This window comes from Drosophila simulans, chromosome 3R (genome assembly GCF_016746395.2).
Source record: "Drosophila simulans strain w501 chromosome 3R, Prin_Dsim_3.1, whole genome shotgun sequence".
NCBI lineage: Eukaryota > Metazoa > Arthropoda > Insecta > Diptera > Drosophilidae > Drosophila > Drosophila simulans.
In genome coordinates, this window is record NC_052523.2 from 24,173,730 (window position 1) to 24,188,039 (window position 14,310).

At 44.5% G+C, this 14,310-nt stretch overlaps 1 protein-coding gene across 3 annotated transcripts in view; it reads left to right on the top strand.

Moving 5' to 3' along the window:
• LOC6729912 (RNA-binding protein 208) overlaps window positions 1–14,310 on the top strand; it is a 58,390-nt gene that overhangs the window by 3,269 nt on the left and 40,811 nt on the right. For all 3 annotated transcript variants that reach the window (XM_016177690.3, XM_016177694.3, XM_016177693.3), the window contains exons 2-3: window positions 543–1,457; window positions 13,209–13,398. In XM_016177690.3, the coding sequence (XP_016036669.1) occupies window positions 732–1,457; window positions 13,209–13,398 (916 nt within the window). In that variant the 5' untranslated portion in view covers window positions 543–731. The remainder of the gene's footprint in view (window positions 1–542; window positions 1,458–13,208; window positions 13,399–14,310) is intronic.

Sequence of the window (14,310 nt, forward strand, 5' to 3'; positions counted from 1 at the left end):
CTGCTGGACTCAACAGGCGAACACGGGGCGTATACGAAATTAAAATGCACTCAGCTGAAAAATTGGTTTTCTCGTTCTTGACAAACTTTGAGTGATTTCTGAAAGCCTCCGACGGATGCCAGCCCATGGAGGGCGAATCGGCAAACGAGGCGCCAAAACCCCACCCACAAGAAGATACTTTTTGAAAAGCCAGCGCCTCCTTACCTTGTTTTCTCAAAGATGTTTTAATAAGGCGTACATTTTAATCAAGCGTGCCGAAAATAACTCATAAATTATGGAAAGCCAAAGTAAGCAGATGCCGAGGCCAAAGGAATGATAACAAGAAGCCCGAAAATTGCTTGACTCATTAAAAATAAATGGTTTGGTATTTTAAGCCCTCTTCTGAACTTTACTGGCTGTTGCCCACTAAATGGCTGATTGATAATTTAATTGTTCATAAGTTCGCCATTTGATTTTAACTTAAAATATATTACCAAATGACGTCCTCTAACTGTAGTCATTAATGAGCATACATTTTTCTGATTTTGGTATTTTATTTTCAGTTAAATATAGCTGACCTTTCTGTCGAGGCCAAGATAGCGAACCTGTCGACCGGAGTATCGACCAGTCCCGCCTCGGGACTGGGAATCGTGGGCATCCTGCCCTGCTCGCTCCATTGGCAGCCGCCGGGCAAGGCGCCCAAGTTGCTGAGTTACTCCTCCGGTGCCCGTGCAACCAGTCAGCCCTATGCGATGTCCGCCTCCGGGAACAGTTGCTGCAGCACCAGGACACCAGGTTGCTGCCAGGACTGCAGTGGCTACCAGCAGGAGTACGAGCACTTGCCTGTTCCGCGTCTGCAGCACCAACAGCCGCCACCGCCGCTCTACCAAAATCAACAGCAGAAGCAGGAGCATCAACAAGGCAGCTGCCTTACCACCTTGCAGCAGACAACCACAGCTTCATCCAACTGTTCATACGGCAATTGTCTGATGCCAACAACTGCAACTACGAGCACTTATGTGAGCAATATTGGAACAGAGCAGCCGCTGTTGACTATGCAACATTGTCATTCTCATTGCAACATGCAACATTGCAACAGCACCTGCGGCAGCAACAAGGCACCTGCTATTTACAATAACATACCTGCCCAGTCGATGATCTTTGTACCCGTGATGTTGCCCATGCAACAGCAACATCCCCAACAGCAGCAGCATCATTTGCATACGCAACCTCCTCTGCCACCGCCGGAGGATTGCAAGCCATTGTTGCTGGCCAAGAGCGTACCACCGCCGCCACAGCCACCGCCTATGCTCACCCACTTCCAGGCGATGATGCAACCACCACCACTACCACCTTCACCGATGATGCCTCCACAACGTTTTCCCAGCAGGACTCCTACCACGCCCCCCCTGCCGGGTACCTACCGCGTTCAGAGCCTCAAATCCGCGGCTGCTGCGGCGGTCAGTGATTACCAGCGGGTAAGTACAAATTTAAACTATCTGAAAAATATGAGAAAAATTTAATTTAATTTCTAATTGTTAAACCAAAAATCGAATCAAAGTTTGGCCAAAATACCTGTAAGGTGTCTGACATTTATCCAAGGGGCTGGCTGTAAACCTAGAATATTTGTAGTACATCAGCGGCACTTAGTCAATGGATGCAAATCCTCCTGGGCTACTAAAATGTTGCAATTTGCGAAGCACAGCAGAGGCAGGGACAATGCCACGTATACTTAATATTTATGGGTGTACTGCTGCTGCTGCTGCTGCCAAACTTCAATTTACATAAACATAAAAGACAAGCAACATCGGAGGAGCTCTGTTTCTTCTCCTACCCCTTAGAATCTGCATGCATGTTGTTGGTGAGATTTAGCGCAGCGACAGGACACAAAAAATCAAAGCTACAGGGGAGGGGGTGGGGGCTCCAAATGCAAATCGGAACGAGCGGAAGTGAAAGCGCAGATATGGAAAGGTATATGGGGGGTTAAGGCGGGCTTACGGCGAGCACGAAAAACTAATGCATAACCTAGTAAGATCATCAACACGAAATTTTACAGCAAACTCATGTCCAAGGATGCGGAAATAAACTAGTTGTTTTTGTTACCAGGTCCGCTACCTCTGCCACCTCCTCGCCCGCCACCCTTCCCCTCCTTTAAGTTCCCCCTGCCACAGTGTTGTCCTGCGCTCAATGACTTTTGCATTTAATATGAGTAAAGAAGCGCAGGACAACAAGAGAAACGGGCAGCAGATAAATACACTGGAAAGATTCAGAGTTGCTACGATTATTCGAGCTTTAAGTTTTATTATATTTAATACTCAAAGACGTCTTAGAGTATATAAAAATATTTATCAGATTTTTAAATTTGTCCGTCATTTAAGTTCATCTGTTTTTATATATTTCTTATAGTGACCTTTTCTCTGTGCAGCGGTGAGCTAAAAGCTGAGCTGGACTTGAGGATTGGTCTTCGGCCCTTTACGGCGGGTTGAGTCCTGGCCAGCGACATGCAAAACGTGCTGTTTAAATTACGTTCCTGCCTGCAGATTTCTGATTTCGGATTTCAGGTGGGGCCGCCTGCAAGGACAAGCAGATATTGTCTGCTGTCCGTTCGGCTCCTGAGCTGCTGAGCTGCTCAGCTCCACAGCTCCTTCCTTGCCAATTCTTGGCCGTGTCCGACGATTCGTTTATTTGATAGCCTTGCTGTTGATGCTCCTGTATAGCGGATAAGTTGGTCCTGATTAAGAATCTGCAACAGAATAAAAGGGAAATCGCGGCGTCAAAGGTTCGGTGGTGGTCACCTGGCCATGTCCTCATGTCGTGGATAGGAGTCGCGGTAGAATTTCTTAGAAAAATGCATAAGTTCGCTGCCAGCAGTATGCTCTATTCACATTTTTGATGACAACTCTGTAGCATCTTATTTGCAGACCTTCTTCGAGTGATATTTATTTTACAGGCGAATTAAACATGAGAGAAATGCACATCATAGTCCTGCATCCTTAATGCTGTTCATTCACATGTGCTTAAGTAGTTTTATTTAGAAGGAGCACAATCGCACACAGAGGACTCTGGACTCTGTATCTGCACATTTGAATGTTAAATCTTTTATGAAATGCCATTTTTTTCGACAGTCCGTCTGTCTGTCCGTTTGTCCATATCTAATACATCCAGAAAACGCTGATGTGAGAGTGGTTTTGTATGGTCATGTGTGTGTGTGTGAGTGTGTGCGTCGGTTTGTTGTGGTCTTTCTGCAACTTAACAATACCTTTTCCTCACTTTTCCCAGCTTTTCTCCCGCCTTCCATCCGCCGGCATTCGCTTTCGTTTGTTTTTGCATTTCCTTCCCCTGCTTCTGGAAAACTGGGCGCGCTATCATGCACAAAGAAAGCATTTTATGTGCTGCCTTTAATGTTTGCACTAGCCCACAGTTATAATGTACTCTCACCCAGCGATGTATGGGTGCATATAGTACATGTGAGTCTGTATGGAAGAGCATAAATGGGCACTTGAAAAAATTACTACCCGTTTTCAAAAAAATTTTTATTTTAAACACATAGACACTTACTGTATGTTAACATTCCTTCTAATTGACATTGAAATCTACATTTTAGTACCCAATAACAGTTTAGTAAGATTATATCATATAATTGTTTTTTTTTTTTTTGTGCACTTTATCCACAATGATTTTGGTTCCTGGGCCCCTGCATTAGAAAGTTTTCTCGGATCTGTGGTGCATTCGGAATCACTTGAATCCTGGGAATCGTCTGGCTGTCTTTGGCCGCCCACTTGACCCCGCCCACGGCATTGTGTTGGAAAAACAGTTGGTTTCCATCTAATAATTGTTCTACTCATATTCCATATGCACTTGCGGAGTATTTCAAAGCGGATTTGGTTGTTGGGTTTTACTTGTTTTTATTTTCCTACTATTTTTTTTTGTTTTTGGTTATGATTTGCTATGCTGTGAGCTATTCCATGTTGTTTATTTGGGCTGCCGAAATTTCTTACTTAATTCCGCTCCCTGGAAACGATGTTTCGGGGAAGTGTTACTAAGTACTTATATCTTAAATATAAATACAGCCCAAAAAACAATTAATGCTAAATGAATGATAATGAAGCACAGAGTTTTTATTCTGGCGGGCTTGTGCACAATTTACTAAGAGGATTTGGGTAAGCCCACAATTATGCTCCGGATATTAGGCTGTGTCGGTTTTTCCTTTTACAACTCTAATAAATAAGCCAGGAAAAGAGTTTGGGACAGCTAGGCATATGGTAAATGTACATAACGCTTTAATCCATTGTATACTGTACTATGTATACCAGATTGACTTCACTATAAGAAGCTAGTGCCCAAGAAGTGTTAATTGCGAAAGAGTCACAGCTTCAGCCACTTGGATATTCCCTTAAAAGAGTGCAGTAGTGCTAAAAAAAAAGGATACGAAGTAGAGGGGCACTCCGAAATGGGAATCCTTCAGCCGACAGGAGCAGGAGCAATGGTGACTTAATGGCCTCGAAGGGTCGCGAGTGATGCGTAAGTGAATCCATATTTCATATGCCGCGTTAACGGGCCAGCAAAAAGCAGACACACAAAGTGAGGAACATATTTCGAGGAGTGCCAGAATGCGTTCACTTTATTGGAAGAAATCCAAGGAAAAAGTGGAAGATACCAACCAACGAGGCTGTCATTATTTCGCTCTCAGCAGTGGCAAAATGAAACTGAAACAAAACGAAATAAAAGCGGAGGAAGACGTCTAGCGGAGGAAAGTCGGCAGTGTCCTTCTTGTTGCTTAAGTATAAGAAATTTGATAGCTGCGCCAAAGGATGCGATATCAAAGGATTGCCTTGTGGCCAACGAGTGACAAACGGCGAAGGAAAGTCGGAGGAAACAGTTGACAGCCCCAAACAGCCAAACTGGCAAATTGGACAAGCGCTAGACAGGACGAAAAGAAAGGACCCTGCAGAAACCCGCAAAAAACGCACCCAAAAGCGCATATCCGAATCAGAACTTGGCCTTAAGGCCAGTTGTAGTTTCCACTCGCTGCCAAGCAGCCAAGTTGCGGCATTAACAGAATGTGGTGACTTTCTCGCCTTTCACAGAGCCTGTAAATGTGCTCCATTGCTCTCCAGAGGATGTGGCGTCCGCCCCCGGAATGGGAACTCTATGCCGATCTCACCATGAGAATCTTGGGTCCTCTGTTAATTCAATCTGCTGGCTGACTGGCCGCGAGATGGCGCCCCAAAGTGCCAGCCACTGCTGTTGAGTGGCCCGAATCTCACCGCATCTGATTGTGTGAGTGTCCGCCGCGTCCTTCATCCTTGGTCCTTCGTCCTTTCTCTTGTGCGCGCCTGTGTGTGCGAGTATGTCGCGCACTAGCTTGCCAGAAGGCGATTAACCCATTATGAGCTGGGAAGTTTAGTCTTACGGAGCTGTATATATAACTACTACTACAGCTCTGGATGAAAAGTATAAAGCGCATAGGAGCATGTATATTTTTTATTTGAGATTTACTTTGATGTTTCCCAAAAGTGCACAGTATATTACAAGGAGGTATAAAAATCAATTCAGCCAAAAAGATAGAATAATTAATCAAAGCAAAAAAAATCTGTTGCAAACGAATAAAAAAGTCGAATAAAGGCTGAAAAATCGAACAAAGCTGAATGGCTCTGGCCAAAAAATAAAAATGGGTTAATCCTCGCGAAGCAGATAAAAAGGACGCGGGCGTCAGGAGCAGCATCTCCCTTCTTGTTGTTGCTGCTGCCACTTGAAAGCTTTTACCACAATGCTTGTGTATCGGTGCGTGTGTCCGTGTATCCCTATGTGTGTGTGTGTGTGTGTGCCCATCAAGTGCTTCTTTGTTTCTTGCTGTATGTGCGAGGGCGCCAAATTTCAAAAGCAGCCGTGCAAAAGCTTTTTTCGCTGCCAAACGGTTTATTTTGCACGACACTCGACATGGTACGCATCCTTTGAAAGTGTAAACGCCGTCAGCAGCTTCACTTTCAATGGCAGCCCATGCGGCGTATACTTGATACTGGCTGCTACAGTTGAGGCGCGCTCAAGCTTCGTCCCTTAAAAACCCTGGCCAGTCCTAATTTAATTTATTGTAAATTCAGTTTTTCTTCTTCCACTCTTTTTTGTTTTGCTGTTGTGTGGCTCGCTAAGGTCAAACCGCCAGGAACAGGGCGAATTAAATGCAATTGACAGTTGCAATTTCCAACTGGCTGTCAGGCCAAATCCCACAGAAACTGCATTCGAAACAAGGGAGTGGCGCAGTGCTAAGTCCAAACTCGCTGTAACACAATAAAATGCAACCTCAACTGACACAAAGAAAATGTTTTACCGAATGTGAGCCAAGAAGGCGCTCGTGCAGGGACGAGGGCGGGCTCAGGTCCAAGGGGGCGTGGCTAAAAACAAAAAAAGGGAATAGACATCACGTAAGCGGAAAAACCAATGCCAAGCCAAGCCAAACCGCCGCGGCTGTCAAATTAGAGGCATTCAGGCAGGCACCTCGGAAACTTTGTAGGAATTTCTCATCAACTAGTCGTAGCCGATGTTTCCAATCCCACACCTATGTGTATGTGTTTCCGTTTCCGTTGGACAAATGAGGTGATACCCGGAGAATTTCCAGCATGAGACGACATAACTCGCATTGCAAGTGAGAAAATCACTGAAATGTATTCACAGATTATTGAATCAATCATTTTGGTTAAGTAAACAATTTGCACCAAAGGCGTTGATTCATATGCTACATAGTCCATGACCACTGTGATTTTACTGGCCAGCTCACATGTAATCATAATTGAAATACCCCGGCATTGTTTAAATTAAAGTTTTGCCAGCACTCGTCCTAAGTTGTAATTTAGTTTCGTTGCTCGACAGAAACAATAATGACCGACGCGTCGAAGTTGTTGTCGCAAATTTGCCTGCAGTAATGAATAGGCTGGCATGTCCTTACACCGATAGAAACGACATCCTTAATCAGGATTGATCAATCTCAATCGCACATTGTTTGTCATTGGGGAAAACAGCCATTTTAGGTCACTTAAATTCAACACATTATGTCCGAGTATTTTATTGCAAAACAGTAAAACTAATATTTGCTTTGACTTTGATAATAAGATTAATTGTTGGTACATTACCTGTATTGCATTTGATATTATAAATATTGTCAGCACATATTTTTGTTTTCAGTGCACCGAAAGTTAGGCAACTATCGATATCTGTCTCAGCTTACTGTTTGTAAAATACTTTCCGAAATTCTGTCCAAGCTTAGAATAAAATTTATTTAATGGCAAATATTTGCCGGGAAATTACCTAAGTTGAAATGAATGCGAGCGAGTAGGTAAATTGGAATGCAGACACAGGCAGGGACTTTAAATTTCATCTAATGACTGATGCATGTGAGTTGTTTGTTTCATCTCGATGCATTTTGTTGGTCAATTAATTTGCATGTCGTTGGTGGCCGTAACTAAGGATAACAGGGCTCGGAAGATCTTCGAGTGAACACGTCGTCCACTCCCAGGTGGTATTTCTTCATTAAATTAGTGTATGTGGTGACTTTGACAAAACGGCTGTCTGTCTGTTAGCTCATACCCTGCGCTTTTCCCTCGGTGTATCCTTGTTGGCAGTCCAGGAATGGATGGCCTTGTTTTGTTTGTCTTTTGCAACGTGTTCGGGCATCTTTATTTTCAATAACAAATAAAAATGCCCAAGTGGAACGTAAAATAAATTGCAGCCACGAGCCTGCTGTCTGCTGTTTGGGCCTCAGTTTGCAGACTGTCCTGGATTCCAGTCCATTATGTGTTTCCTCGCATTTCCTTTGCTTTTCGGCATTTAATTGGCCGTATAATTGATTGGAGTTGTTGCTGGTGCTGTTTGTTGTTGTGGCCACTTCCCGGCATTCGATCCCCTCATCTAACTCATTATTTGTGTGTGGACTGTGTGTGTGTGTGTGTTTGCAGCAAAACATTTCAAAATACCAGCCCAAGTGGCAAAGTTTTCTTTGGCCAACTATTGAATTGAATTGGCCCGTGGCACGAGCCTTTGATAGACTTCACAGCCCCTTGCCCCATTTTGCTGACTGGGCTTTCCGTTCCGACTGCCTCTATAAATTTGTATTGTGCCGGCTTGTTCTCTGCGGTGCGTAATTAATTATATTTGCTTCAGCCTCAAAATGTCAGTCGGTCTCTAATTATTATTATGCCAATAGGGGGAGAATGGCCATTGGCCTCCAGCCCCAAAAGCGATGCCAAGTCTGCATATCTTTTTCGGCCTGGCTCTCACAGGTTGCTTGACATTAATTGATTTATTTGCCTTTTACATAAATTAGGCGCTGAATATTTCGATTCGGTGCCGAAGTGCTCATGGGATGAGATCTAGTCTATGGCATCTGATTTCACTTGGTTTAAGCATTAAAGTATTTTCTATCTTACAGCAATTATTTATTGAAATAACTAGAAAACATATCTAGTACTATGTAAAAATGTAACGTTTTATTTAGTAATGTATACATTAAGTATTAATTGAGTAATGCCCATTAATAGCCCGTGTAATAAGGAAACACATTGTAAGGCAGAATGTGGCCAACACAATTGTTGTATCAAACTTTTGGCATTATGCCAGTTAGCCGTTTTGGAGCAGACCAAAGTCCGTCGCTTTTTGGCGTTCGATGAGCTGGAAAACGCGATCGAGGTGGGAAGCGGAAAAAAGGAAAACTTTTTGACAGCGCAACATGCAAAAACAAATTACCAAACAGTCAAACTGTCAATTACGGGGCAATTAGTTGGCTTCGATTAAATGGCAGTCGCCGTTGTAGTTGCTGTCGTCGCTTAAGCCGTTTTGGCCCCGTTTACAATGGCAGCACGTCGTCCGCACTACCAAGTCCCCAACTTCGAAACTCCCAGCTGGGAAGCAGTGCGCAAATATTTGTGGCTGAAAATTAATGTCCGACAAGCCAGCGGCATGGACAACTTTCTGTGATAATTGGCCCACTGCACTGGGCCCGCTTAAGTGGCCGGCCAGCAGTTTGATTTATTCCCGCTCCCTGGGCTGAGACTCCGGCACTCGATAGCCAGGTGCACGGATCGGATGCATCCCCGGTGGCCACTCAAACGGCAAATACACAACATTTACAATTGTGCCGGCCAAGCGTCCAGCAGTTGCACAATGCACTTTCGGGCCTGGCAACTGATAAGAAGATAAATGAGCCCGTTCGGCAGCCGGCAGGAGTTAAGTCCTGCACTCAGAAAAGGATATGCCGTGACTTATCGAATTTCGCAAGCAATAAACTTTTTGATAGCACTACCAAATGTGAAGAATGTTCGAAGGACTTTGTTTGCATTAATAAGTCGTTTCATTACTTTCCATTAAGAAAAATATGATTATATTTTCTCTGGAACTGCAGAACCTACAATTTGAATTAGAATTACCCACAGCTGGGTATTAAATTACAACCTTGAAGTCAAGCTTAAGATTCGCTTGAGTGTACATCTAATAAATACTTTCAGATGGCTATAAGAAATGGCATTTGAAAGTTTTATGATCGTATAAAACAGCGGAGGGCTGTCTCCCATTTAAGCAGCACAGCCCTGCCAGGATATGCCACAGGATATGCAAAGTGGAGCCGAGACGCTATACTTCCAAAAAGCCGCCACTCCTCTATCTTTGTTTGTTGGCTCAGACTGCCGTAGGCTGGCATATGCGAACTGGAAATTATGAGCGATAGCATGGCCCGTGCGTCTGAACGGAGTCTTGGGCTATATACCCCGATCCGGCCTTGGATCTGGCTCCTCTCCCGTGCATCGGCACATTTGGCATTGCTCATACGACGTGTGGTCGCAATATGCATTGTTGCGTGTCCTTCCGGAAACAGCTGTCAGTACACTGAAACTATTTTCAGTCTGGATTATACATTTTATAATCCTTAATATGCATTTCTGTATAATCTCATCTGAGTCTAACATTCATGTGATTTAAAAATGGCTGATACCGATAGTAGTTGAGATAGTAAAAAATAGTTGGTTCGCCAACTTTGCTCACATTTTTTCTCTGTACTGGATGTACGAAACTGCATGCTGCGAGTATCTACGGCACTGCACTCTTGCCGATTGATGCCTTTGGCATGCTTTTGTGTGTTGGCTCCAGCTGCAGTTTCGTATCCATCCTCATTCTCATCCGCATCCCCATCCGCATCTCCATCTCTTCCCAATGCCGCACCCTGAGTGATGTGGGGCCTAATTTATGGCCCGGTTTGCCTGCTGGCCCGTTCTGCATACCGAAATGGCAAACGGCCACTGTCAAAGCAGGAAAGCATCAGAAACTGCAGCGGCGACTGCAGAAAATTGCATGGCATTAGATCGCCGATTGCCCCCGCAACTGGGCTCCTATAAATTGCATTGCATACCTCGGCGCGCTGCTAATTATGCAATCCGAACCGACCCGACCCGCCCGCTCGATCCAATCCAATCCAATCCGATCCGATCCGTTTCATGCTGGTGCGGTCTCAGGAGAGCCAGCTGCTAGCCTCATAAATATGCATTACAGCATATACTTTCACCTGCCGCTGGACGCGACATCAATCAACGTCCATTAGGCCGAAGAAGTGCGCCAGGAAGCGGAAGTGTGGCACATATACGCACGTACGCAGGTGCCACTTGAAGGACGAGACACGCATGAAGGAAAAGTGGAAGTTTTGTTCGTAGTACTTACTTACCAAACAGAGAACAATTAAATTTATTTATTCCTTTATTTGTTCAGTACAACAGTTGATAATCTGTTTTTCCGATAAAAAATCCCTTGGTTTTAAAGCCTCTTGAGCTCATTTGCCATGCAGGAAGTTTCGCTGGAATCAAACGTAGCGTATTTAACATGTCTGCTGGTCATCAACTAACAAACAATCTGCCTCCGTTTCCTTGGGCTGCCCAGGAAGGCAGCCATGTCAACTGAGCCTGCTCCAAGCCTCCGAGTGAAAAGCGCACACACACACACACTCACACACACACATCGTCGTCCTGTCAGCGGCAACAACAAATGATAAAATGTTTGCGTCCAGCCAGCGACTTTCTCTTACTTTCATCTCCACGCGGAGTGAGGTTGGGGAAGGCGAAATAATTTAATTTCGCCTGCCATGTTCGCCGCAGGCCGTCGCCCGCTGAATTTGTTTTATTAAAAACTGTGCACTATACGCTGGCTGGCAAATGAAAGAAATGAAATCAAATACTCAAAAATGAGCAAATAAGGCGAAACGAAGGCGGCGACAACGCAACGAGAAAACAGAAACAAAAATGTACAAAATATGTACCCGATGGGGCTTGGCAATTTTGTAATTTCTTGGGGTAAATCGCGAAACGCTTTGTTTTGCAGATTTCCTTTGACGGTTTGACGGTTATTTAATTTGCTCGCCCCCAGAAATTGGGCCACGAAATCTACGTAATCCCCAGTTCCATGACAAAATAGCAGGCGGCGGAGGGTTCGCGGAGTTGATGCTAATGCTATAAATGCTCGCCCATCATTTGTCTTCATTCATCTTTGGCAATTGTCCACCCATTCGAGTTTCGAACGCCACTCGAAATCATTAATTTCAAATATTATCCCCGACTGACTGAAAGCCCCACAGTGAATGGTAAATTGTAATACGAGCGGCATATTCATAAATATGAAATAACTTCGGTGCCATTTAGCGGCAAATAATTTGCTAGGGCCGCGCCCACTTTTCAGTGCGGGAAAGTGTTGCTACACAGGGAAAAATTCTGGTACCTCTCTGCCTGATTTGTATGATTTTATAAGATATCTTAAACCAAAATTTGATAAGCAAGTTGTTATATAATTTGCCTTGGAGAAATGATTTCTTTCAGCGGAAATTAGATTGCATTTTGCTTAGCTTAACAGCAATCAATATTTAGTACTTTTGTTTTCTTTTTCTTAGAGTGCCTGGTCCTTTTTTCATATTTATCGTCGCTTTCCCCAGTTCTTTATTAAGCAAACTAATCATGACCCTTTGTGGCCGACACGTGGCTGATAAAAGCGAACCCGGGGACAGCAAATAATGTGCGCTCTGATGGTCGGAATGGGCCCAGGATAACCGGCTACAGGACTATAGGATCCTTCGCAACAGCCTCTGAATTCGGCATTCCCATAACGCCGAGCATATTCAAGGTTCGCCCAGGCAAATCCTTTAAGTGTCATTCGGTGGCCCCCTGAATTCGGTTGCATCGTTTGCTCTAGTTTTTCCTCGGGTTTTTCCTCTTTTTTTGCCCAGCATTTTTGGCCGAGTTGTTTGCTCACTTTTTATGCGTTTGGATTTGCACATTTGGACACTAGTTAATTATGTTCTTAGTCCCTTTTATGTCACAATTTTCATTTGGCAACATCAAATAAACTAAATGTCCGGCAGGGGCTCGGCCGGAAAATGCCGCCCGATTTCGGGGGAAAACTGTCTACCGCAATTGTCGTGGCAAGGTAAACAAATATGCGTGTACGGCTGGCTGGCTAACTACATTGCCCATTGGCTGCAGTCCTGATCCCGGGGTTCCTGGGGTTCCTCGTGTTCTCCGGGTTCCAAGTGGGGTGGCTTGGGATGGCTTTGGGGTGGAACAAATGTGCCTATTTGTAGGTGGTGTGGGGTCCTTTGGTGCGGTCGTCTGCTATAAAATTCTGTGCGGAATGGACATTCGGACTTTTAATATGCTCGAGTAATGTCTGCATTAACAGAATTCATTTGCAGGACATGGCCAGCAGCCAGGACAACCCCATCCATGTGTGCTTGTGTGTGTGTGTATCTGTGTGCGTTCGCATGTTGTGTTGGTGTGGAGGAAACAAATTTATGTCGTGCTACTTGCTGAAATTGGATTTCTGGCCGCTGCTCCCCTTGGTTGTTATTGTTGTCGTCACATCGTTGCTTTTTAGTCACCGAAATGAGCGGAGAACCCAAGGAGAAATACAAAACTTAACCCACAGGACAGGGGTTGGGGTGAAGTTTGTTTCCATTCCTGGTTTTAGTACGTGTAATCCTTTTTCATGATTTGCACGCCACTTCAGAGGACATTTGTCGGCCTTGGCATTAGTCTCAGGTTAGTCGTTTGTCCTCAGCTCAGCTCTCCCAGTCGTAATCAAGTTGAATGCCTCAATTAGGGTCCTGTCTCTACCTCGAAATTGGAATGACCTGGCACGTGTTTTTATTTTCATCTTTATCTATTTATTGTCTAATTTTAATGGTCCATCGCTTCGTTCGCTCTCCGTTGCAGAATGGCAAATTGCCCAGGAACCTGCCCGCCCTGCGTGCCATGGAAATGGCGTTGCGTACCAACTCCTTTGCCACGCCCCCTCCACCGCTCCCTGTCCCACTACCACCGCCTCACGCAGCAAGGACCGAAGGAGGCGGACAGGACATGGAGGACTCTGACGAGGAAATGGAGTACATGCCGCCGCTGCACAGTGAGTACAGTTGCAATGCTGCAAACTTAATATAGAAAAAAGAAAACAATTAATATGTATTGTTAAAAATAAGTACGAGTTTTATATATTTTACAATTTAAATAATTTTTTTCATATTTCATATCATAAAAAATATCATATTGATGAGAATGTGAATCATATGCCAATTATTTCTCTAGGAAAAGTATGTGATGTTTTTGAGTTATAAGCTTACACCTTTAAGCCAGCAATCTGTCAATATTTTCTCGCGGTGTAAGAGAACCTTCCCTGTCCAGTGGCAAATTCAATTAAAAATTTTTGAAACTGCTCCACCTGCACGTGCGTGACGAGCTTCTGACGTCCGGCAATGATGGTCGGGAGCAGCAGCACCTGGCCATCGTGGCCATCCATTGGTCCTTTGGTCCAGTGGTCCACTGGCTCAGTGGTTCACTGCTCCGTTGTCAGAGGCACTGTCAGGCGTTTCAATTTACTTTTATGTCTCGCAGCCTTATCGCGGCGCAAATTGAAATGAAATCTTGACACAATCAGCATGCCCATGCCACCGGCAGCTCGGATTCCCACATACAATTAAGTTAAACGCTGACCATCAATTATGGGACGGGCTCTAAGGCAGCTGGGTGCCGGTGTGTTCCGCAATGGGGCAAAAGTTTGCAGCCCAAATATATATCTCTGTATATTTATCCCAGGGTGGTAAATAGACAAGCAGGACTGGAAAAAAGCCAAGTCAGAGCGGCAAAAAATTGTCAACTTATGAGAAGTCCGCTCCCTTTTCACCCCAACTTGCCGGGATGTTTCGCCATAGATAATATCAAAAACTTTGCTGGGCAAACAAAAGCCTTGGTAGCACTGGCAAATCGTACCGAAATCTCCTCCAAACCCGCCTGTTTATTTATATTAATATTTTTATCATTT